This window comes from Carassius gibelio, chromosome B13 (assembly GCF_023724105.1).
Source record: "Carassius gibelio isolate Cgi1373 ecotype wild population from Czech Republic chromosome B13, carGib1.2-hapl.c, whole genome shotgun sequence".
Classification (NCBI taxonomy): domain Eukaryota; kingdom Metazoa; phylum Chordata; class Actinopteri; order Cypriniformes; family Cyprinidae; genus Carassius; species Carassius gibelio.
The window spans coordinates 27527150-27554447 of record NC_068408.1 but is presented as its reverse complement, the minus strand read 5'-3'; the positions used below and the strand labels follow the sequence as shown (position 1 = coordinate 27554447).

The window sequence follows — 27298 nt, the reverse complement described above, 5'->3', positions numbered from 1 at the left end:
AGAATGGCTTTGAGATGTGGTAAGACCAGACTCTCAAATAACTTAGCAATGATAGGGCTGAGTGCAATTGGGTGGAAGACATTCATGGCAAAACAAGGACAAGTTCGTGAGCCAGACTGAAAATATCTGTGAAAGAACTCAGCCAGCTGACCTGCACAAACTCTGAGCACACACCCAGTTATTCAATTTGAGGCCAGCTGCTTTCCTTAAATCCATTGTGCTTAAGGTATTAAAAAACTGAGCGTGAGAGGTGTAGTTCACCAGGTTCACCAGGTAGAGGATCCGGTTTTGATGTTATGTTCAAATTCAATTCAATTCAAGTTTATTTGTATAGAAAATTTACTGCAAAGCAACTTTACTTTCAACGGTGAACAGTGTGTCCTTGTTACCCTGGTCAAAGCAAGCATTAAAGTGGTGAAACTTTTTGGGAAGGGAGGCAGAGCTGAATGTGGTAAAGAACTGGGCATCTCAAAATCGATAATAATAAAAATGCCTTTCCACATACATAGGGGGTCAACAGAGATGAAGTGCTCTTCAATTCCCTGTTTGTATGCACATTTAGCCTTGATGATGCACTCCTGGGTTTGGCCATAGCTGAGCTGTACGCTTCCTGATTTCCAGACCTGAAAACTGAATCTCTAGCAATCCTGTATACCTTTATGTATATTGTCAATTGTATATATGTTGTGTTGTTTATACTGCCTTGTTACAGATACTTGAACTTAAGAATTTCACTGCAAGTACACCAGTGTGCATGTATGCAACAATAAAGACATTTTATTTGATTGAGTGTGATGGCACGTGCAGGAAACACTCTCAAGTCTGTGTGTTGGAATTGGTGCTGAAGAACATAATATGCACCCTCTGACCAGATCTTGATGCTTTTCATTGACTACCAGTCTATGATGAGGAAGACAGGACAAAGAGAGAAAGACAGTCCAATGTGGGAAGAGAGGTGACCCTATATAGGCATCAGCAACATTAGTACATGTGGTTCCAAAATTGTATGGCCTCTTGTTAAGCATGAGAATTTCTGAAGGATTCTAGGAAGTATAAAGGTTGTAATAACTGAAGTATCCAGCAACAATAAAAGCCCAGTCTGGATGTAATGCTTGCAGTCTACTGATACCAGAATGGAGTACTTTTATGGCTATTCATCTCACATTAATACACAACCCACAGAAGTGAAATGCATGGTTGTTTATCCACATAAGTACTGAAAGTACTGTAGCCACACTGTAAACACATTAAGCCATTTCCAGAACCCATGGGCCAGTTGCATAAAAGGTTAAGACTAGTCTTAAAAGTTAGTCAGCTAATTATGGTCATATTTTTCTTTTATTTTTTATTTTTTTTTATTCTGATATATAAAATGTAGATTAGTCCAAGTTGAATCCAAAAATTTGATTGATGACACTTTGGATTTCACTGCTAGCAGGTCAAACTTGTACATAAGACACTGACTTAACAAAGAGGCTAAGTTTATGCAACTGTCCCCAGTAAGTACTGTAGCCAAAACACAGTAAACACATTAAGCCATTTCCAGAACCCATATTTGCAAATTGTAGACTACAGGGAAGTCTTGTTCCCTTTCAGTTGGTCACGTTCTATGTTACGTCAGAAAGAGACTGACGAATGGGATCCGGAAGTGCACCAGGAAGCCATCAGTTCATGGAAGGCACCTTTAACTGCCTTGAACCATTCTGGTACTTCCTCCGCCTTCACTGCCCTCGATGGCGGAGCGGCCAACTGGTATGCTGGGATTCCCCCAGTGGAGTGTTCTGTTGCGATGCAACTGTGCAGATCGCCTCCGCATGGCGTGGCGGTCCCAAGCTGCTCTCCAATGCCTGTAAGTTCTCATCCACACTTGTGGCCAAGGCTTACGGAGCTGCGGGTCAGCTCCTCAACTTGCCGGTCTCTCAGGATGGCATCTTCGGCGACGTGGTAGAGAGTATTGCCCAGCAGTTCTCTGCCACCCAGAAGCAGTCTGAGGCCATTAAACACATCCTGTCCCAGCGGCCCGTTGCTGCCTCCACTCTGGCCGCAACGTGGAGATGGCCACAGAAGGGGGGCACACCCCGTCTCTGCTCCTAAACCTGCCAAACGTCAGGACAAGTGGCGTTCCTGAAATGGTCAACCTGGAGTTGGAGACATCAGCTCGTCAGGAGGTATTAGCAGGACCACTCCTTCCCCCGGAGGAGGGCCGAGGGAGAATCCTTTGTTCTCATTTTCTTTCTGTTCCGCCTCTGGCTCCACGACCAGTGGTACTCAAACCTTCACTAAAAGAGCTGTTTTCTCTATCTCTGGGTCCCAAGAGGCCACGAACGACAGTTGGCGATGTGCTTGCTTGCTGCTCTCATTCTCCTCTCCCCTTGCCAGTTTCCATGCAAAGCTGGCTCGAAAATCACAGTGCCTTCTCATGCCCTCTTTGCTACTTGGAGTCAGACGCGTGCCCGCACTCCACCCCAGCTAAGGGACGCTACGCCTCCCATGCCGGGACTGTCTGCTCAACCTCGCTGCCCCACTGTGGGTACCCCTGTAGTTCCCTTGACCCTGCTGGATCTGTTTCTGGGAACCTGGCTAGAGCTCCCCAGGCCATCCCGCTGTATCATCCGAACGAACAGGCTCGGCTACGCGATTCATTTCGCCTGGCTTCCCCCCAGGTTTTGGGGTGTTCCTTAGACAATGGTGGGCAAAGATGCTCCTGTCATGCGCGGGCTGTTCGCAACCTTGCTGACAAAAGATGCGATAGAGGCGGTCCCTCCAGCCGACATGAAGTCCAGCTTTTACAGCCCCTACTTCATAGTACCCAAGAAAACAGGTGGGTTATGGCCAATCCTAGACTTGCGTGCCTTGAACCGAGCTCTTCACAGACTTCCGTTCATGATGCAAACACTCAAGTGCATTTTTGAATGCATTCGTCCATTGGATTGGTTTGCAGCATTACTTTAATGTCTCCATTCTCCCTCGACACATACCATTTCTTCGGTTTGCTTTCGTGGGGCATTTCAGTACAAAGTTCTCCCATTCGGGTTGGCCCTGTCTCCCCATGTCTTTACGAAAGTTGCGGAGGGAGCCCTGGCTCCTCTCAGGGAACGAGGTATCCGTATCCTCAATTACTTGATGACTGGCTGATTCTAGCTCACTCTTGAGTGAGGTTGTGCAAGCACAGGGATCTGGTGCTCAGACACCTAGCCCGGCTGGGTCTTCAGGTCAACTGGGAAAAGAGCAAACTCTCCTCTGTGCAGAGGATCTCTTTTCTCGGTATGGAAATAGACTCGGCCACCATGTTTCCTTGGCTTACAAACGAGCACGTGCAGTCACTGCTGAATTGCCTGAGACAATTGGAGGGCAAGAGAGCAGTTCCACTGAAACAGTTTAAGAGGCTCCTGGGGCATATGGCATCCGCGGCCGCTGTCATGCCTTTCCAGAAAATTCCCACTGCCAGTTGTTTTACTGCCTGACCAAGGGCACGCTTGGCACGGACGCTCTGGCACACAACTGGCCGCTGGGTATGCGTTCCCCCAAGTGAGCCTGCTTGCACAGACGTTGTGCAAGATCAGGGAGGACGAGGAGCAGGTCCTAATGGTTGCGCCTTTTTGGCCCAGCCGGACCTGGTTGCCCGGACTTGTACTCCTCACAACAGCCCCTCCCTGGGCAATTCATCTGAGGAAAGACCTTCTTTCTCAGAGATGGGGCACTCTCTGGCACCCGCGTCCTGATCTTTGGAATCTACATGTGTGGGTTCTGGATGGGTCACGGAAGGTTTAGGTATCTTGTCACCTCAGGTGGTAGCTACCTTCACTTCAGCTAGAGCCGTGTCCACCTGACACACCTATGCTTTGAAGTGGAACCTCTTCGTCACTTGGTGTTCATGTCGTGAGGACCCTTGGAAATGCCCGATTGGGTCAGTGCTTTCCTTTCTTCAGGGGTTGGAAGGAAGGCTGTCTCCTTCCACCCTGAAGGTCTATATGCAAATGCAAAACTGCACTCCTGACGGCTTGGGCTTCAGTGAAGAGGGTCGGGGACCTGCAGGCATTTTCGGTTTGTGAAGCATGCCTGGAATTTGGGCCGGCCAACCCTCACGTTGTCTTGAGACCCCGGCCTGGGTATGTGCCCAAAGTTCCCACCACTCCTTTTAGGGATCAGGTTGTGAACTTTCAAGCGCTGCCCCTGGAGGAGGCATACCCAGCCCTAGAGCTGCTCTTTCCATTACGTGCGTGCCGCACTTACGTAGACAGAACTCAGTGCCTTAGGACCTCAGACCAGCTCTTTGTTTATAACAGAGGCCAGTAGAGGCTGTCTCCAAGCAGAGGTTATCCTACTGGATAGTGGAAGCTATTGTCCTGGCTTATCAGACTCAAGACCTGCAATGCCCCCTAGGGGTGAGAGCTCACTCAACTAGGAGTGTAGTTTCCTCCTGGCGCTGGTACATGGCGCCTCGCTAACATCTGCGAAGCTGCGGGCTGGGCGACACCTAACACATTTGTGAGATTTTATAATCTCTGTGTAGAGGCCGTGTCCTCCCGGGCACTTGCCCCTTCGGGCCAGTAAGGACCTGCTTGGTGTCAATCCGCTTGGTGCACCATTCCACCCCACGGACAGGTGAGTTCCTTTGTTCAAAACCCTGGTTTCCTCCAGCACTGTTGATGTCCAGCAGCACTTGTATACATTTGGTCATTCCTGTGTGCGACTAGGTGCCTCCATGTGTTGTGATTCCCCTTTCTGGGCAATCCCACGTGTGTATGTCCACAGTAAGTCTCTTCGTAGCATGTGTCTTTCCCTTGGCAAGCCCCTTGCCAGCTCTGTCGTTGAAAGTTTCACCCTGTGGCAAGGGTACCTCAGAGTTCATGTGTATCACCACCTTTGGTTGATGATGCCTCTTACGACCAGGCAGCCTGCTAGCATACGTCCAGCTGGAATATGCTACCCAGTATATTCTGTGTTAGCTATAGGCCCGCACTCGTGCTGGCCTCAAGACAGGGTGCCATGGGACCCTTGCCACATCGCTGTTCTGCTGAACGGCCGGGTCACTGGTCTCTGCTCCTCAGCGAAGACTTGAGTGCGAGTTGCTTGCATTGCTCCTTATATAACCGCTCTGCAGGGCGGAGCCCGCGATGCAAATTCCGCAGACCAAGGGACTCTGTGTACCATTGGCTCTTTTTGTAACAACTCGAAGGTGATTGGGCTCTCAGGCGAGATCCCATTTGTTAGTCTTTTTCTGATGTAAAATCATCAGTTGAACAGCAATCAGATTGTCTTGAGGTGTTTGAAAGGATAGATGTGACAGTTTGTCATGAACCTTTATACCCAGTGACATTAAGGGTCAGAGCTATATACTTAAATGTAAAGGAAGACACACTGCATGATAGAATATTACTTCTACTTACAACCCTTAATTTAAGAAAAACTTACTTATTTGACATATATTGGTGTGTGTTTGGGGGGGTTAATTATTAAATTTAACTTTACATTAAGAGGGGGTGTATATACAAGCTATTAAAAAAAGTGTGATTTGAGCTGGTTTTAGATTCACTTGTTTATGCATTTAATTTATTAAAATGCAATAGAGCATTACTGGGAGATCATATTGGGTACTCACATCGAAGGACATCTCTGCAAATCTGCTGAATATGTTGCTCAGACAGCTCTCTGCCCTGTAAAAAAAAAATGCATGTCATCATTGGAACAAGAGTGTCTATTTAATTGTATATGCAACATTTTATCCTTCAGAAGAAGGCTACAATACAACACAGTGCTAAACAATATAGTTATTTGGAAACTTCATATTTACAGGTTGTCCTTCTGGTCCAGGTGGTCCCGGGGGGCCTATTTCTCCACTCAGTCCTCTAGGCCCCGAGGGTCCTGTCTGTCCTGTCTGTCCAGGGAGCCCCTGATGGCCAATCTGACCCCTCTGACCAGACTCTCCTGATGTCCCTTTCTGACATGCACACAAATATAACTTAACACACTCAAAGTACAGCTAATGGGAAATGTGAATTCAGATCAGAGATTCGCCCACCTCTCCTTTATGGCCAGCTGGCCCCGGTAAACCCTGTTTATGAAGAGAGAAGTCAGAACTGCATCACAAAAGAGCTTCATAACAATAACACAACTAAACTTTTCACAAGGCAAATATATGATTTTGCTAAATGATATGCAATGCTAATTTTTCTTAGAACTGCCAGAAAACTGATTGATCAAACAATGCTGCAGATGCACTAGATAAGTAAATATTTTAAATATAATTGTTTATTAATTGTTCAGTCCATACATATACTGTAATGAAGTGATACTAGGAGTTTTGTTAGTATATAAAGTGTATAATATATTTTTAGCTGTCATTGCAGTTCCATATACCCGCGTAAAATATTTAGTAAAATATTGATCCACTGAATAAACAATGCTTTATGCTAATACTTCAATTGAACTACCATGCTGTATGCAGTTATAAAAATGCCTTGCCTTGCACTTACAATATGGCTATAAAGCACTGTTACTATCAAGAAGAACTCCACCACCTTGTGGTTGATTCTGTAATTTCAGATACAGAATTTCATGCTACAGTACGTCTTCCTATTAAAGCATTCGTTTTTATTTATTTGATTTCTAATTCTTTAATGTGCAAAACTGATTAAACTTTTTTTTTCACATATATATGAAACTTACATGAACACCAGGTCGCCCAGAATCTCCCTTTACACCTTTCATCCCCTGTTCAGTTGCATAAACATGTTTTAGTAAAACATACATATAAATATGTAGGTTCAACATTTAAAGTTCAAGAACATATAAGCATGTTCAATAAAATCCTTTATATTGCATGCAAGATGGGCTACTTCTAGAACTTGTAGGTACCTGAAATCTTGCAAAATGAATTTCACAACTAGTCTATTTTAGCTTGCATAAAAATCAATAACACTGACAGGGAATTGTTCACTGACACCTAGTGCTAAATTAAATGTTAATCTTTCTTATCACAGATATCAGATAATTAGATTATGATTATAGCCCTATCAGATTGTTTAATCGTTCCCAAATTTTATGTTAGCCATTTAAATTTGTGTTTCTAATGTGTTAAATACATTTTAATAACCAAACAGAATGGCCAATCAATTTGATAATTTATTACAATTTTAACCATAATAGAGCCCTATAAAACACTAGTTCATCTTGTCATTCAAATAATTCTACAGCCATACGTTTGATTTATTCTTCCAAATTTTGCCAAATTCCGTGACATTCCACATTTTTATGACTGGATTGCATTTTCCACATGGAGGAAATCATAGGCCTCTACTACAGCAACACGAAGGCAAGGCTCCCAGAAGCAACATCTTAGACATAACATGTCATTCTAAGCATGCAGTAATTAATTCTGACAATTTTACATTTATGCATTTCAGCTGTGTTTTTATGGTTAAAAGAAGAACTCACAAAATGGCCACATTTTCCACGGGAATAAAAGCCAAAAGACATTTGAAACGACCACTATGATTACATATAACAAAGAATGTATGATGATTTTCTAGGCTTTTTATTCCATTTTAAAAGGAAGGCAGTGTTTTCACCTCAAATTCCTTATCTCCATACATTTCTACCAAAATCCTAATCTTTAGCTCTAGCATTATGAAAGTAAACTGCAACTAGCTTTAAACTTTAAAAATGTTTTAATTGAACAGTCCAGTAACTTATAAACATCAAGTTCATTATTACAGTAAATGGTTTACTTACATCTACTCCTCTTTCACCAGCTTCTCCTCTTTGACCCTGTAAAACATTTTACAATAGGGTTTAATGGAAAATATCACAGTTAATAAAAATACAGTAGCAACAGAAATGTTATGAACCCTTTCTGCATAAATTTGATCTATTTTGAGATCAAATCTTTATCTAATTCTTATAGCTAGAAGAGAATCCAAATACACAAATCTTTCTATTAAACCTGGACCTTAAAGCCAAGGACTCAGCCAAGGACCTACTTTCTGAAAGGCACCAGTAATACCCACTGAGCAATTGTGTTGACCCACTTTTTTCTCAAAAATACTGAAACAAATTAATATAAATAATATACAGCTTTCATTCTCATTTGAACTAGAAAATCCCATGGGAACTGCCTAGCGGTCTCTTGGCATGGGTGAAAGGAGCTCAGCCTAGCAAAGACAGACATCTTCTGTCTTCCCTGCCAATCTCAATTTATATTCAATATCTCAGTATTCAAGAAACAGCTGCAAACTCATCTCTACTGTCAGCACTTAAGTGCATCCTGCTAAAAAAAAAAAGAAAGAAAGAAAGAAAGAAAAATCTGTCCTTTCACTGTTATTCACTTTCCCTTCATGTTCTAGCTTGCACTATTCTGACCTTTGTGTTGCTTGAACATCTCATGTTATTGCCTCCTTAAGATGATCACTTGTTGTACTCTTCATAAGTAACCGCTATAGATAAAAGCGTCTGCAAAATGAATAAATGTGAAAGTATTGCATTTCCACTAGTGGTTTAAACCTGTACATATGATTTGTGCATGCCTCTTAACTTGTCATAAATCACTGAATTAAACTGAAACTTGAAAACCTTCAAAGATGAAATGAGTTTCTATGAGGTCTATCACGTGTACAGTATCATGTGTTGGGCAGTTTCTGCTGCTTAACCATATTTCAGAATGTTTTCAAAACGCTATACGGTCATCTTGAATGATAGATTCATAACAAAATGGCCACTTCTAACACAGAGAGCAAACCTACAGTAATTAAAATGTATCTCTAAATTTAAAAACAGCTGTCAATAATTCATTTAGTTTCACTGAAAGCGGCCAATGCTTGTAAACCACAAGCAATATTTTCATGAGTGCTATTTTTTGTTTGCCATGGCAGAAATGATCATTATCTTGCTAAAGTTATTAGAGCTACACTTGGAAAATGTGCTCACCATAACGTGGGCTTTTACCACCAAAACTGACCAAAAATGCAAAGTCAGAGTTTTCTTTCTCGTTAAATCAGAAGAAATAAATGTAATATGGATACAGTAACAAAATCATTTTCAGGAAGTTTAGTAAATGTTCGAGACATCCAAACCCCAGATGTAAAATGTGACCAATCGTAAGTCACTCTGGTGTACACTCTTAAAAATAAATGTGCTTAAAAGGTTCTTCACCGCAATGCCATAGAAGAACTACTTTTGGTTCCACAAAGAACCATTCAGTCAAAGGTTCTTTAAAGAACCATCTCTTTCTTACCTCTTTATAATCTAAAGAAAATGTTTTCGCCACAGAGAACCTTTTGTGAAACATGAAGGTTCTTCAGATGTTAAAGGTTCTTTATGGAACCATTTAGAAAAAAAGGTTCTTCTATGGCATTGTGAAGCACCTTTATTTTTAAGAGAATATTTGTATTTGTAGCCACCATTTTATCGGTCAAAATTATCGATTTCTCTTTTATGCCAAAAAACATTAGGATATTAAGTAAAGATCATGTTCCATATAAATGTTTAGTAAATGTCCTACTGTAAATATATCAAAAGTTCATTTCTGTTTAATAATATGTCTCTAAAGACTTAATTTTGGAATACTTTAAAGGTGATTTTCGCAATATGTCGTGTTTTTTTTTTTGTTTGTTTGTTTTTTTTTTTTTTTGCACCCTCAGATTACAGATTTTTAAATAGTTGTATCTCGGGCAAATTTTGTCCGATCCTAACAAACCATACATCAGTGGAAGTGAATGAATCTCAGTTGACCCTTATGTCTGGTTTTGTGGTCCAGGGCCACATATGATGAATCTTTCGGAGCTGTGATTAATAACTTACCTTCAGTCCCGGTGATCCTGGCATTCCTGGATGTCCAGGTTGGCCAGCTGCCCCATGTTCTCCAGGCTTACCCTTGATCAAAAAATAAATAAATAAATAAATAAATAAATAATATATATATATATATATATATATATATATATATATATATATATATATATATATATATATATATATATATATATATATATATATATTTGTAAAGATAATAACTATTGCAGCCTATTGTGCATGTTTCTCTTCCTTCAACCATCTGATGATGTTTAATTTGCATAGGATTTTACCTCTAACCCTGGAGGTCCTGGTTGACTGGGCTCTCCACTGTCCCCTTTAGTGCCCTAATAATGAAAATTTGAGTTTGAGTATTCAAATTAGCAAGTAAGAATTTGCAAATTTTGTGTTAAAATAGGAAGTCTCAAATCACACATTCAAATCATAATCAAGGACCTTTCTATGTTCATGCATTTGTGGGATTAGCAATTCCGACTGCAGATGGCGATATAATCTGTGAACCAGGTTAATTCTTTGATCACTGCACTGTCAATTTATGAGTCAAATCCATTTAACTGACAAGAGACCACAGACACATTCAAAGTGACTCTTTGATGCTGAGTCCATGGAAACTGAACAAATATTCAAATTGTAAACAGTTTTCTTTTGCTTTTTTGAGCATATTTAGAGGTTCCTCAAGCAGATTTAATCAGTTTCAACTTCAAAGGTCTTGCTTATTTTGTTTGTATATATATATATATATATATATGTATGTATATTTTTTATTTTTATTTTTTTTTAAATCCGGAACTAAAAAAATTAGATCTAGTTTAAAAGCTATTCCTTTCAACTTTCTGTAGGGTAATCATGAGAACAAAGAATCTCATGGTTTTCACAAAAGAGCCTTTAACTTTTTGTAATAATATTCCGTATTATTATTCTACTGTGAAATAAACGCAGCCTTACTAAGCAGAAGAAACTTGACCCCAAACAAAGATAAAGGTTGACAGTTAAATCTCTCTTTGGAAGTCACTGAGAATATTTAGTACGCAACGTAACAGTGCACATATTTCTGCCTTCTGCTGTCATAGTTTTATGAAAAATGTCTATTTTGTCTCATAAAGTGGTCAATGAGTCATAAAGGATAGCGTTGTTGGCTAGCATTCTGAAGTCTAGAGATTTGAAATCTGGACATACTCTGTTGTCTCCTTCCTTGGACTCAATCTAAAAAACACAATTTGAAGCAGAACAAGTTTGAAGGCTTGTAACCATTATAAGCTATGGCTTTTGTTCTGCACAATTACACATCACATGTAGCAATCCACATGCATGTCCACACAGATGATGAAAGGAGATTGAGAAAAACTGTGCAGATAGAACAAAAGGATTTCACCATCTGTCTTGCAATTGCTTTGAAATCACTATAATAATAATGTAATAGAGACTCCAACTCAGTAATCAACTGCTGTAATGTTTTCCATGTGAATTCAACATTACACATTACACATACTGCATTTTAGAGGGTAAAAACATGAATTGTGACCTTAGGGCCAGGCTGTCCACTTGATCCAGGTATCCCAGGCGATCCCATCTCGCCCTGTAGAAAAACAGACACTGTCAAACTGATGTTCTGAGCTTTAAAATGCAATACAAGTTACCAATTTTGGTGTGAGATTCATCCATGCAAATGTTTGCAAAAAAAAAAAAAAAAAGTCTTTGTAATGTTTATTCAAAATGTGTTCCAAAAATCCAAAATTTTAATATTTTATTTCACTTGTAAATACAAAACTGCACATTAGTACAATGGGTTTTGAATTCTTCTTTGAATTTTTGAATTCTGTTTCTGGTTGACATTAAAGGAGATTTATAATATTATAAGTCTCAGGTGTCCCCAGAATGTGTCTGTGAAGTTTCAGCTCAAAATTCCCCACAGATAATTTATTAAATCATTTTGAAAATCCTCAATCCGCTGCTGCTCCCCCCTCCCTTTACCAAAATATGGACTGTGCCTTTCAGTGTTGCCAAGTAATTGGTTTTCAGCAGAATTGGGCTACTTTAACACTTTTGCCATGGGATGTTTTTCATGTCCGCGGATTGAATCAATTCCAACATTTATCCCCTGGAATGCGAATTTAAGCAGGGGAACCCCACCAAAAAATAACATGTATTTTGCCCCGTCAGAATGTGATTTGTAACTGGGGACCCCCTCGAAATGCGATTGTGCTAGTTTTGGGCTAATTTTGAGTAACGATTTGTGGGTTTTCTTGTGAAAACCTGGCAACCTCGGTGCCTTTAGTTGCTTTCACAACTTTGCTAAAAAACATCTGTTTGGTTTTGGTTATCATGTCTATCATGCTGAAATTGTGCATTTTAAACCATATTAGTTTAAACTTCTGATATATGGTTTTCTAAAACCATATATCCTAACCCTAACACATACTAAGCACTTAAATTGCATACACTTTACCATCTCCAATACATTAAATAAAGCTTTAGTCAGGTCAGTCCAGAACTTACATTGTTTTCTCACACAAACTTGGTCTGAATTATTCCAAATCCCATCGACTCACAGGACTCTGCTTCAAACTGAGCTCCACACTGGAGTATGTTTGTGTCGTCAGTGTGAGTCTCACTATGAGTAATAGCTGCAACTGTTTACCAGTGTAGCTTAGTAACGACTCAGAAGAATACATTGCCCAAAAGTGATTACTGCTATTTTGGTCTTTCTGTCCTATATACTACCAAAACTTAACACACAGAGACCAGCACCAACCAAAGGTACAGTACAGTTAAGGAACTAGAAATCTTATACACGATTTATTGTTTGTTGATGGTTTCATTTACCATCTTGGCTGGTTTTCACTGAGCTTGTCACTTAGAATTATGTGATCACCTTCTCTGTAAACATTATATGCAACTACATCTCTAGGGATTGAACCTATAATCTTCACAGTACCTTGAACATTAAATATTACAGTAGGTGCAGGCACGCTAGCTTTGAGCATGCAAAAGCATTCTATAATGGACATCAGCAACTATATATGATGAAATAGTCTAATAAATCATTTATTTACTAATTTACAGGCAAAAACATGCTTTTTATTATTTTATTTTTTATTTTTGAGCAATTGGGGGTTCACTCATTCATGGGTATTTAGGGTGGAAGACAGCACTATTCACACACTCCCCCACCTACATTTCTTGTTGGTACTGAGTATTGAACCCAAGACCTATGTGTCACAAGTCAGATTTTCTAACTATTAGGCCACCACTGTGCCAAAATCACTGAACATATCAAATGCATCGTGGAAAGTTATTCACTTTTGTTTCATTATTTTTTTTAAGTGCTTAAATTTTTGCGGGGATTTACTTACAAGGTCTCCAGGTGTACCTTTGGCTCCTTTTGGTCCAGGCAAACCAGCTTCACCCTTTAAAAAAACATGTACATTTTCAATATATTAAGGGTAGCTAAATTTATGATAGTGATACTTATAAACTATAAAATGCATGCAGCTCACTAAGAAAGAAAATAAAACATGAGTCATAGCCTCTAAACAACAGCAAATAAGAAACATAAACAAAAAATAAGCAAATAAAAAAAATAAAAATCATCACCTTCATTCCCCTCTGACCATCATTTCCAGGTATACCAGGTATGCCCTGAAAAGAAAAAGAGTCCAATTACACGAGTGCATTTAAGAACACTGTTAGGCTCTGAGGTAAACAGTGCTTTGTAAGGACACTAGTGGGTTTTCTTGGCTTCTGATGAAGCTAACATGCATGGGAAGTCTGGATTAATCGCATATGAAATGCATCCCTCCTGGCATCTTAAAGCTTTGTCAGTCAGAGACAATAATAGTTTTAACAGTATGTTGTTAAGTTCGGATACTACTGTAATATAGGGACCCACTCCACCGGAGATAACAACAGGTCAGAAAAAAGATTTAAATCTCAAGGTACTGTAACACTATCTTTCCTGTTTAAATAATTAAAGGGCTATTATTATTATTATATATTTTTTTTTTTTACATGTATACATATTCTCTCTGGTGTTTTTAATATACTATACTGGTCAAAGGTTTCTATTTAAAATGTGTCTTTGCAGTGCTGAGTAAATGCAGCTAATCAAAGACATATTTCGTTGATTTCACAAATACAATGAGCTATCAGACGTGTTTAAGTTAGAATCCACTCACTGCTCAAACAGTTTTTTTTAATAGTATAATCGGTTATGAGCTTTACGCACTTGTGAATCCTCTCATTATAATAAACAAAGTACATATGTGATGTGAATAAGAGATTCCTTGTGCAGTGTAGAGCTTGACTGATTATAACAGAACTTTGTGAGATTGCGATGAACTAAGACAGCTTTTCAGTAAATTTTAGAATTTCAATACATTCATACACAGATTCATTGTCAAAACTGCAAGGAATAACATAGCATCAACCATGAATCCAAGACTGTGTGCCATTGTGTAGAGTTTACTCAGTTAACTCAGCGAAAGTGGAGCAGTTCTGAGCTGGGGCGATTGAGTGGAGGTGGGGACTAATTACCATATTAATGTTTTTTTTGTATACTAATAATATTTTAAGATTTAAGATTATTTTCATGTCCAAAAAGTGGTAACATTTATGAACAGAGGGGGAATAAATTAATAATTGAATGTGCAAAATATTGTAGCATTTGTTGAATAACCGGGTGATAATCTCTTGAGTTGGTAATTGCTAAGGTAACAGTTAGATTATGCTAACCATTAACTCTGTTTTTGAATATTTTTCATTGTGCAGATTTTGTGCAGTACACAATCTGTATTGTTAAAAATGTCATATAAATAAAAGTGACTTGATAATCTGTTTTGTTTTATTAGGGGTCCTTGCTAAGGCAAGCACTTATATGGTTAAGAATTTCAAGTTTCCCAACCCTGTTCCTGAACTTCATCAGTACACATTTTTGAACTCTTCCAAATAAAACACACTTGATTCAACTCATTAGCCTTATAGTAAAGACTCCAAGACCTCACATAAATTACTAAGACTAGAGAGACATCCAAAATGTGTACAGCATCCAGGAACAGGGTTAGGAAACACTGATTTAACAAACCTTAGGCCAGGAGTATTATACTTTGGCATGAAAGTACTCACCAATTTTGCTACCAACGTTAAAGGCACCTCATATCATGAATCGTCAAGGTATGGTTTTTAGAATTTTTTTTTATCTATGGATAATAAATTGGTGAAAATAAAATCCAACAGAGCTCTGCATATTTTGTTTGTCTCTTTTATCTGTTCAGATCATCACCTTGTTAGGAGAGAACTCACTGAACTCAAGGACCTATTCACACTTGCCACTTCATGTGTTTTTACTTATTTCATTGTTCAACATCAGACGCAATATTGAAAGATGAGGTTTATTTGTGGCAGTTTACACAAATACATGATGAAAAGGCGATGCATGTTGCAGTTGCGCTATAGTATCTAGCTGCCAGAAAGCTAGTATATGTTTACATAGTATGTCTCTTCAACAAGGATATGCATTTACACTTCAAGTTGCATCTCCAATGTGCCAAAGTGGTTTGTGCAATCAGATTTCAGTCCAACTCAAATGCATTTCAGAGGGCTTTTACACCTTTGATGTGTTCAAAATTGCACCCATACCCTCATTAATTGTTTCCTGACTTTTTAGGCTCTGACTGTGTCAGACAAGAGAGACATCATCAGTTTTCACCAATAGGTGGTACTGTTACCAAATTGATGTGGTGTGGACAGTGTGAAGTAACAATGACACACAAAAAGATTGGAGTCAATATGTTAAAGCTTTGCAGAGATCCAGCCTCAGAAACAGTTTGGCATAATGCCATCAAATATGTTAATGCGGTAAACAAAAATCCATAACTTTTTGTTGACATAGTATGAAGATGATTTGGGTCGAATTTGGTGAAAATTGGACTAATGGTCCAGGAGGTTGTCACCAAATTGATGTGGTGTGGTCAGTGTGAGGTGACAATGACACATGAAGTTTGATGTATGTTAAAGCTTTGCAGACGACATCATGACATCACCCCACCGGCTGCTCAGTAAAAAACAATACCCCATCCTGCCATCCAAGCCTTGCTCAACGGCCCCTCTGAACTCTCTCACTTGCATCGTTCCAGTATTCAGTGTATTACAGTTTGAAAAGAACCAACTCATATGGTAATGCCGTATGGCCTACTCAACATTGTGTGCATGTAAGGACTGTGCTATCCAGACTCCAACAATTCCAACTCTTCTTAAAGGCCGGAAAAAAATGCACTTTTCATCAATCCTCCATGCACTTCCTGGGCTATATAATCAGTGAAATGGGAATCCACATGGATGGGGCAAGACAGAAGCAATCACCTCCTGGCCACAACCACCCACAATCAAAGAACTCCAGCACTTCCTAGGTTATGCCAATTTCTACCTTAGATTCATTAAGAACTACAGAACCATCACTAGTCCCATAACCAATCTCCTATGCAATAAACCCAAGTCTCTGTCCTGGGCTTCAGTCACCACCGAAGCCTTCACCACCCTGATGCAAGCCTTCACAACCAGTCCCCTCCTAGTTAATCCAGATCCAGAACTCCCCTTCGTGGTGGAAGTGGATGCCTATACCACCGGAGTGGGAGCAGTCCTCTCCCGGCGGCAGGGCTCTGCTCCTCGACTCAATCCATGTGCCTTCTTCTCAAGGAAGAAGAAGCTGCGACATTGGAAACCGAGAACTGTTGGCCATCAAATTAGCATTGGAAGAGTGGAGGCACCGGCTAGAGAGCGCAGCTCATCCTTTCACCTTTCTCACAGACCATAAGAATCTACAACACCTTAGAGAAGCAAAATGCCTAAATCCCCGCCAAGCTAGATGGGCACTCTTCTTCACTTGGTTCAACTTCACGATCTCTTACAGACCCCCGGGATGTTGGTATGCCCACCGATTTCTCAGGACCTTCCGCCATGGCCACCAGGACTCATGGAACCAGTTCCTGGGCTAGCCCAAGTACGCCCAGAACTCCCTCTGTCAACCATCCACAGGTCTTACACCATTCCAATGCGTACTTGGTTACCAGCCCCCTCTCTTCCCCTGTTCAGGGGACCCCTCCGACATTCCTGCTGTAGATTACTGGTTTCGGGAGATTGAGAGAGTCTGGGACGAGGCTCACCACCATCTCCAATGGGCAGTGCGCAGACAGAAGCCGGCAGCCGACCTTCATAAGGCACCCACTCATACCTACCATCATGGGCAGAAGGTATGGCTGTCCACTCGGGACATCCGACTGCGCCTGCCCTGCTGGAAACATAGTCCCAGATTAGTCAGCCCCTTCACAATTCTGGAACAGATCAATCCCATCACCTACAAGCTCCAACTCCCTCCACAATATAGAATTCATCCCACCTTCCATGTATGACTGCTTAAACCTTTCCACCTTCCTGTCTCCACAGAGCCTGACCGGACAGAGGAGACCCCCTCTCCCATTGCTCTTGGAGGAAAGCTCCATCTACAAGGTCAAGGAGATTCTGGAATCCCGGCAGCGTGGTGGTATACTGGAGTACCTAGTCGACTGGGAAGGCTATGGCCACATATCCTGAAGCAAGCCTTCACAACCACTCCCCTCCTAGTTCATCCAGATCCAGAACTCCCCTTCGTGGTGGAAGTGGATGCCTTGATCCCACACTCCTAGAGGAATTCCATATGGCACATCCAGATCATCCAGCTCCTCAGGGCAGAGGGAGACCACCACGTCGTCGGGGTGTTAGGCCCTCAGGAGAGGGCCCTGGAGGAGTGGGTACTGTCACAAGTCTGTCAGGCTCATCACTCAGCCAATCACAGTGCACCCCATCACCTGAGTACTAATCATCGGCACTGATCATCTCATCAGCTCACCACCACATAAAAGCACACACCTCAGTCACCAACATTGTCTGATCTCGTAGCTGCAAAGTGGAACCCTTCCTGTTTCTAAGCTACCTGCACTGACTCTCTACTAGTGAAAAAAAAGTGAAAGTGAAAAGAAAACCTCTCTACTTACCTCGTCAATCCATTCTCCTAGACTTCTTAGTTTCTCCAGTGTTCCTCCATCATTCCTCCTGAGTGTCCAGCAATCCCTCTTCCCAGATCTCGTCTCCTGAGTTTACCCCCGAGGTGTGTGCAACGTTCCTTCCATCCTGGTCAACAGCTGCTCAGTAAAAACCAATACCCCATCCTGCCATCCAAGCCTTGCTCAACGGTCCCTCTGAACTCTCTCACTTTTATCTCTCCAGTATTCAATATACCTCAGTTTGAAAATAAACTTAACCAACTCTTACCTTCTGTCCTCGAGTCCGTGTGTTACAGAATGTAAGGAGACCAGATTTTTGGCCAAAACATTCAGAAGTTATTAGAAATATATATATTATATATACAGTATATATCTATATCTATATCTATATATCTATATCTATCTATCTATCTATCTATCTATCTATATATCTATATATCTATATCTATATTTATATATATATATATATATATATATATATATATATATATATATATATATATATATATATATATATATATATATATATAATTTTTTTTATTTTATTTTTTTTCTTCTAATAACTTCTGAATGTTTTGGCCAAAAATCTGGTATATATATATATATATCACCTGACCTCGGTTTAACTGATCAACTTGAATTCCTTTGGTTTTAGTTGGTCTGAAGATGATATGGTTTGATTCTTATGAAAATTGGACAATGGTCTAAGACAAGCCTGGGCAACTTTGTTCCTGGAGTGCTACTGTCCTACAGACTTTAGCTCCAAACCTAATCAAACAAACCTGTCTGTTTTAGTGATCTTGAAGAAACTGATTAGTTTGTTTAGGTCTGTTTTATTAGGGTTGGAGCTGAACTCTGCAGGACAGTGGCCCTTTAGGTCCGAAGTTGCCCAACCCTGGTCTAGGAGGAGTTTGCCAAATTTATATTTATGAGGTGCATTCACCTTTATCCAACAAATCAGAAGAAAAAATCATTTTGTTTTATCCCTTCGGTGCTTGGCCCCTAATAAGAAATGCATTTACAAAATGTGCTGAGCAGTAGGTCACTAGGAGCTGAGTTGAAAGCGGGGGGACTTTTTCTTTGCCTAGAAAACAACCACCCTGCGCACCTTATAGACCACATAGCAATGCTCAGGCAACACACCTAGTACATCCTAGTATCATAGGAGCAAGTAATTTTAACAGATTTATGCTATAACACTACACTTTAAATGTTATAGTGCAAGTGGCACAGCCAATAAAATATTGTTTAAACAAACTAATTTTCTGTTATCACGGACAAGCCCCCAATTGACAGGTGAGTGATCTCAGTACATTCCTGAGATACAAGCATGCCCTGTTCCCATACAATTTTGCAACATGCAAAATTGGCCTATTTCCCATGAAAAACATGTTTACATCATGTTTTAGTGGCTAGGTCTCCATAAAAAAATAAAATAAATAATAGTAATAATAATAAAATAAAATCCACAACAGGCAGTATATTAAATTGTATCTCAAAATCTGAAATGCAGACCATTGCACATACTGATGGCTGTGTTTGCTGCTTTTAGAAAGCGTAACATTTTAGATCTTTGGAAAGTTAAGGTTAACTGCAGAACATGCCAAGAGCTGCCAAGATTTGTTATTTTATCATTTTAAAGCATCTCTGTGGTCATACACATTTCCTCTTTCAATGCTTCCTCTTGATGATGTATGTGTGCTCCCATGTAATCTGCAAAAAACATTTGCTTCATTTCAGAGTTTTTCCAGGAGTTTAAGCTCTGATTTCTATTTTTGTATGCAAAAAGAAACAGAAAACACAGTAACCAACAATGAGCCTTTTAAAAATTACTCAAGCAGACTTTGTCAGCAAACAATAAATTACACAATGCTTGAAAATATATGTATTTTTTATGTAATTATTTTATATATTTACTATGTTACTTGATGCAAGTAGTGTGTTTTACTGCGATGAATCACAAATAAAAATAGTTCTCATATATCATAATAACCATATGCAATGCAATGACTTGAACAATATATTGTTAAGGCTAGGGGTGGGCGTTATATAGTTTGGAAGATAATATCCTAATTTTTGTCTGGACGGTATGCAAAATTGGGATATCGAATATTTCATAATTTGTACAATTGAACCTCCCAACCATGAAAAGAGATGAAGGAAGTTAAAGAGAAAACAAATAACAAACACTATAACCTTCTAAACAATTATATGTAGCGATTTTAGTAATGTAGGGGTTTGTTTGACTGTATTTTAGGAATTTTTATTATTATTTTTTTTTTTTTGCACAAAATCATGATCGTTCCTCCCAGGTGGCAAGGAAGTCGACCGGAAGTTGAAGTCGGCCGGGTGCCGCCATCTTGTAGCAGAACTTCACTTGCGTTAGCATCCCATTGACTCCCATTCATTTTGGCGTCACTTTCACAGCGAATAACTTTACATCTGAGGTGTTTAAAGACTCCGTTTGTCCATTATTTATTTCTAAAGATACACGACAATGTATAAAGGGCTCCATCACCTTCTATGTTACATTATGGCCCCGTAGAAACAGTTTTTGTAAAAATAGGCTAACGATTGCGTCATAACCACTCGACTCTCTGTCGCATTACTGTACAGACAGGAGGAGAAGCTCGCAGGCAATTAACTTAATATGGCGTACTGGCATTACATTTTAAAATACTATACAAAATAATTAATCAGAATACTTACTCTTCACTCACGACAAAGAACTCCCCGCTCAAGCTCGCCGTCTCGATTAACGATGGCAGTTTGCACGCACAGCTACTAGAACATTTACATCTGTCAGACAGGTTGCTGACGTCGTCAAGCTTAGTTTGAGTCTGCGCGTCAGAAACGGAAGTGCTAAAAAAGGGCTTCACTTGTCTCAATTGAGTTCCAATGGGGTCGCTGTGTCCATTTCTTTTACTGTCTACGGTTCCTCCATCATGAGTAAGCTGCTACTAATTTGCAAAACAACCACGGAGTTCTTACCTGTGTGTTATGACTTTTCTTAGTTGAAGCAACAATCCAAAAACGTAAAGAGTAAAGCCGATGTACGATTAATAAAATAGCTGCTTAGAAAAGGCAAAATATGCGTTGTTAGCGGAAAACTGAAGTCTGAAGTTAAAAAGTTTTTCATGAATGTCTGTGGCATCCTCAAGTGGCGAGCTTCGTGATTGCATCATAAGAACATTGCATTGTATAATGATGTGTCCAAAAGATGGAATATATTTTTCCCAAGAGATCCACCGGAATAGCCTCCGAACGGTGAACTGCCCATAATGCCTCAGTGCCCCTGACATCTTACATCATTACAGTGTGCCGTGAGTGTTTTACTCATCAGTCACTTGTTATCTAGCTTCGAGCGCGACAACACAAAAATGATCGAAGAAAGCAAAAATACAAAGTCATCCTCAAAACCAGTGCCAGAAGAGTTAACCGCAAGATGTGGGTCAGCTTCTTCAGCCTGGAGATGGTTTGGTTTTGACAAAAAAGAAGTCGCCCATCTGTAGAATTTGTCGCATTCAGATTGCCGCATAGCAGAGCGCCACAACCAACCTCTTCCATCATCTCCATACAACGTACAAAACACAGTTTGAAGAGAATCAAAGGCTTCGTGCTGAACAAAACAGCACTGCTGCTACAAACATGGCACAAAAACAGAACAGACACAACAGACCTTGGCAGAAACATTCACAAAGAAAACACCATATGACAAAAAAAACGACAAACGCTGTCCCATAAATTGCAGAAGGTCACCTATTATGTCACAACCTCCGATCTGTGGTCCACCAAAACCTCGGAGCCGTACTGCAGAGCAGTGTCTGTGTTATTTATTTTGTTCCTTTTGTCTTTTTTTCCCCTCATCTTTTATATTAACATAATGTGCAAAAATGTTATATTGTGTTGTGTTCTAATCTTTACATTTTGCAAATTTTGCATTTTTTTTTTAAAGAGGTAGTCACGTTGTTAGTCGATTACTAATAGAGTACTGTTTGCAAAGCACAGTTAATTCATTACATACATATATTGTACTGAAAAAGCACTGTTCTTGTATTAAAATAAATATTTAGTACAGTAACTTGGTTCATGTTTAAATCAATAATGCCTCATATCTTTATGTACTAGTAATTCCATACAATAATAGGTAAAATGCAGTCAGAGTCAAAAAGACCAACTGGAACTTATTTGCAAATTTGCACACATTCTTTGAAGGATTGCAAAATTATTGTCTGCATATCGATATAGAGATAGTGAAAAAAAATATTGAGATATACATTTTTGTCAATATTAATAAAATCAATAAATAAAGTACGTTTTGCTAATCCTTTTATCATTATTTTAAAATATAAAGGTTTTAACAACTAAACAATTGAAAGCTTAAAATAATTTTGCCTCACCACAAAATGGGTAGTCAATCATGCTTGTAGAGTTCTTCACAAAGCCAAATCAAACACAAGCAAACAAGCAAGGTTACAAGGTGTTTACTTAAAAAAGAAAAAAGGCAGTTACTTTGGAGCTGATGACTGCAGAAAGGTATTCCCCTGGAGCAGGGTTGGCTAATCTCTGTTTTAACAATGTTAAACACATTAACCTAAAAAATGTTAACCTGAAATCTTGAAGTTCATACAGTAAATCAAAGTTCATGAATGTGTTACATGTCAACTATACCCAAATATTTAAAACATTTACTGTTCTAATGACCAATTGGATGATTTGATGAATATTAGATTCTCCCCAACACTTTTAAAACCAGTGTTTGTTCTGATTTTGCACATCCCTCTCTTTATATAGGTGCTGTATATCTCTAAGAAACAGCTGCCTTGATTTCCTCTGCCAGGATCCGGCAATGCCCTCTGAGCATAATCTCACTGAAGTGAAAGAAGTATCAATGCATAATTGTTTTAGACAACTACTGCCAAGTACAATGTTTAGATGTCAGTACCACAAATGTTGATGCTGTAAATTGTTATTGGCAGGCACTTCTTGAGCACGTCCTCGAACATTACCCACAGATGAAAAATATAACATACAGTACTGTGACTCAAAAACTTATTTTTTTAAGACACTGTTAAATATATATGAATGCCATTGCATTGCTTTGAAAATGCCACAACATTTTCTAAATCTTTTCAAAGTTTCAAAAGTAGGTTTTAATATTTGGAAACTTCAGAAGTTAGTAGAACATGCATAGTTAACACATAAACTAAACCTGTGGTTACCCTCAGTGGTGGGAAGATTACAACTACTCATGTTACTATAATTAAGTAGTTTTTTTGGGTAGGCCTACTTTTTTGAGTATATTTTTAAAGCTGTACTTTTACTTGTACTTAAGTACAAATTAAGCAAAATAGTCTACTACATAGTTCGTTACTGAGTACGCCCACAATTTTAATTGATATTCAAACTTTTGAAGGCACTTCAGCAGCCAATAAAGATACCCGATCATAAACGGACCAATAAAAGCGCTGAAATCTGAACCGGGAACAGCGTCGCTGCAGCAGGTGAAGAGCTGATCAGACAGAGAGGGAACTCTTCATGTATTTATGTACTCAGAGTTTGGAGAAACAAACTACATGGTAGTGTTATCATAAATATTTATATTTTGATACCGATACTGAAATATCTGACATGGTTCCATTACTCATTTTCCACAGTATCTGAATATACACCGATACAATCTGCGTATCTCTCTCCTCTCCGACAGAGAGTTTGACAATCATCCGTCTCCTGTCAATTACAGTCTGAATGTCTGCGCGGGATTGCAGGTATTCCGCATTATTATATTACAACGCTGTCATGTAATCGCAAAAAACTGGATGTGAGTTCTCAAATAGTGCTAACTTATAACAATGAACTGCTTGCGCGCAGACTGTGTGCAGTCGCAATCTCTATTTTTAGAGAAATTATTTCTCTTTGCTCCTGGATAAAATTTTGTAAAAAGTTATCAACCATTCAGAATATATCCACACCTGACTGATGAATATAATTCTAGAAATGTTATTGGTTGTAAGTAAAATGCATCAAAAAATCTTTCAACAGTCAAAGATGGAACTTTAATTTATGTAAATTTATGAAGGAAATGTTTTGGAATGGAGTATTTATCTGATTTGTACATATAAATATCCTGTCTACTGTCTGTATCACTAAATTTTGCAATCATTGCTGGCCAAAGCAATCTGATGTTCCATTTTTTTAGTGCACAGTACTAGTCTTGTAGCAAATAGTTGAACCATGCAAGTCAGTACACTGGGAACAAAATAGTCTGCGGTCGCTTCCGGCTCTTGTATGGCATTCTTGCTCTGATGAAGTCAAGTTTGATGGCTTGTGAGAATCCTCTTGTTAAGTCATGATGTTAGGACTGCTGTTTCCGGGTCCAAGCCTCTTGAGAATAATATCTCAGCAGCCATTTATTAACACTATTTCATTAATATTACATATTTAAGCTAAGCGTAATTCCCTGTGCACACTACAGTCTCCGTGCTCACAGTGTCTCAGACACTAATATTTTAGCTGAATCAGTTTGTTGTTTTTTGGGGGATGTCTGGCAGAGCATTAGAAGTGGTGAAGGATGATGTCCTAGATGTAACAAGCAGATATTCTTAATGGGGTCCTATTATGCTTTTTCACTTTTTGAATTTTGTCAGTGTGTAGTGTGTGTGTTTGGTAATAACAAAGATCTACAAATTAAAAATCTCAAAAGTCCACTCGAAAAGGAGATATTTAATTTTTTTTTCAAGAACTACAATTAACAGCTTGTTTGGACTACAGCATTGTCAGAGGGAACTTGCTGCTTTAGCAAGGGGCAGGCAGGACTGAAACACCATCTGAGCTGTTCACCAATCACAACACACTGGGACAGCTAACCAATAACAACACATTTTGTTTTTCGGAAGGCAGGTCTTCATCAAACCCAGAACTAATCGATACATTTGGCCAAGCTGGGGAGAAAGGTATTGTAATAATGTAAATTATGTGAAAAATAATTAGTTTTTCGAAGCACCAAGCACAAGAGCATGTTCTAGTACACCCCCAAAACAAATTGAAGACATTGTAAAAGAGCAAAATAGGACCCCTTTAACGACTCCTACCAGATATTGAAGTTAAAAATCCCTGTATCATGACCACTAATTAACATACTTTGTCAATAAGATAAAAGTGGGTTTTGTTCAAAGTTACTATTATCCATGCACATAGATCTTTGATATGACTATTTTTTGGTAACTAATCATCGCCAGCTATAAAGTAACTAGTAACTTGTACTCTGAGTATTTTTTGAGAGGAGCACTTTTTACTTTTTACTTCAGTACTGTTTTGACAGCAGTACTTTTACTTGAGCATGTTTTCATCAATGTAACAGTACTTGTACTTAAGTACAAATTGTCAGTACTCTTTCCACCACCGGTTACCCTATATAGGACACCTTTGTGAACTTGAAGGCAACAGACTTCATACCACCACTAAAATCACACTAGCTCCACATAGTAAAAAGTCATTGCAAAAAAGCCTCAAAAAAGTGAAGCCATTTCAAAAATGAAGCTGTAACGTCACTCAATCCTCTACATCTGTGTAAATCATTAAATGTAGTCAAAAATAGACTAGACTAAACATTGTCTGCAATTTTAGAGTTCAGTCGGCAGTGATTGAGTTAGTGACTAAGAATCAGTTTAACACAAATGGTTCCCAGTGGTTCCCAACCATGTTCCTGGACACCTGATTTCTACACACTTGATTCAGGCCAGAAGATCATTAATAGAGACTTAAAAACCTGAAATGGGTGTATTAAACCTTCTACACACAATTTTAGCAATCCTAGAACCTTTTAGCAAGGCTATAAAATGTGATCAGCATGCACTAGTGATGAACATAAAGACCAAGTTGAATTACAGTTTTAGCAGTTGTAGTTTTTAAGAGTTCTGAAAAAAGCGGCAAAAGAGGAAGGCATAAGAGTATGAGGTATGCAGTTTTATTAATATCATGTTGTATTTTTATTGACTGGTCCGTAAACATGGATCGTAGCAGCAAATACACTGTGCAATGATCATGCTGAATTTCTAATACTGTCATAAAATTATCGTAGGCTATCTTTGGTCGCAAGACCGTGATGAGAGCTATCTTTGAACCTCTCTCACTTTACCACACAGGACCACAGATTAGGAGCCATGATCACAGATGTCTTGGCCTTAAGACAAAGGACACATGGAAAATGTGCAATATTGTGGGGCTTCAGGAACAGGGTTGGGAATCACTGCACTTGAACACTGACTGAAACAGGAAAAACTGAGGCGTGGAAAAATCCATTCTTAATGTAAATATTTGTTTGTGTTTTCCCTCTCCGTCTTGACAACACACTATTCCCACTGATATCAATGGATTTTCAGAGTTCTCTCACGCTTCATGTGCTTGACTCACCATGGCTTAGCTGAGAGCATGTTTTCTGTTTCTTTCTCTCACACACATACTGTAGGAAAGGAACAGGAAACAGGAGATTCTTACATTCTTGTTTATTCCTGTAAAATGACTGAATGTGTTTGTAATTATTCATTTTTTTAGTCTGTCGTGTAAAACAAAGCCTTTAAGCCTTTACTAAGCAGAAGTGACGTGGTTTCTCTCAGCAATGTGTGGTGCTAATACACAAATGCTTACCTATCACCGACCACCTTTACATTTCTGAAAATCAGTTCAAACAAAAGCAGAGAAACAGTTTGATATGTATGAACCCAGCAATCTGTCAGAATTCAGAGTAGTTTTTATTATTACACTAATTAGCCATTAATATTAATATTAAGCACTACCACATGCCCATCATTTGTTTATTGTTTCCATTTTCTTTGTCTTTGCGTGGTTGATATTGTATGTTTGATAATTTGTCTCTGAATTAAATTAAATTCATCCAGTTTAAGTAAATATTTAAATGTTCAGTAACAATTTCCAGTAAGGTTCAGGTTGGTAATACAAGGTATCTTGAACCAACAATAAGTTTTACCAATTGCTCGGACATGTTTGGAAACATTACTATTCTGAATGTTTTTGAAATAAGTTTCTTATGCTCATCAAGCCTGCATTTATTTGATCAAAAATACTGAAAAAATGTAATATTGTGATTATATTATTACAATTTAAAATAATTGTTTTTAAATTTATTGTACTTTAAATTATAATTTATTTCTTTGATGCAAAGCTGAATTTTTAGGATCATTATCACATGATCCTTTAGAAATCATTCTAATATGGTGATTCATTATCAACGTTGGAAACAGTTGTGCTGCTTAATATTTTTTCAGAACATGTGATACTTTTTTAGGATATTTTGATGAATACAAAGTCTAGTTCGCTTAACGCCCCATTCGTGCCGCGAGACCTCCAGACGAGCGTAAACACGCCTTTGCATTGACTTTGCATTGAAATCATTCGCGCCAGACGCTGTATTCGCGTTTGGTGTGAACACAGCATTA

At 38.9% G+C, this 27298-nt stretch overlaps 1 protein-coding gene and 1 long non-coding RNA gene across 2 annotated transcripts in view; one reads left to right on the top strand and one right to left on the bottom strand.

Moving 5' to 3' along the window:
* Positions 1-27298, bottom strand: part of col21a1 (collagen, type XXI, alpha 1) — a 107110-nt gene that overhangs the window by 18123 nt on the left and 61689 nt on the right. The window contains exons 17-26 of the mRNA XM_052571693.1: positions 13405-13449; positions 13164-13217; positions 11333-11386; positions 10083-10136; positions 9799-9870; positions 7735-7770; positions 6670-6714; positions 6023-6055; positions 5795-5941; positions 5603-5657 (exon numbers count right to left, since the gene is read on the bottom strand). Coding sequence (XP_052427653.1) covers positions 5603-5657; positions 5795-5941; positions 6023-6055; positions 6670-6714; positions 7735-7770; positions 9799-9870; positions 10083-10136; positions 11333-11386; positions 13164-13217; positions 13405-13449 — 595 coding nt within the window. The remainder of the gene's footprint in view (positions 1-5602; positions 5658-5794; positions 5942-6022; positions 6056-6669; positions 6715-7734; positions 7771-9798; positions 9871-10082; positions 10137-11332; positions 11387-13163; positions 13218-13404; positions 13450-27298) is intronic.
* On the top strand, positions 23325-26954 carry LOC127969705 (uncharacterized). Its single transcript, XR_008156335.1, has 3 exons — positions 23325-23422; positions 23501-23611; positions 25988-26954. It is a non-coding gene; the product is annotated as an uncharacterized LOC127969705 (long non-coding RNA).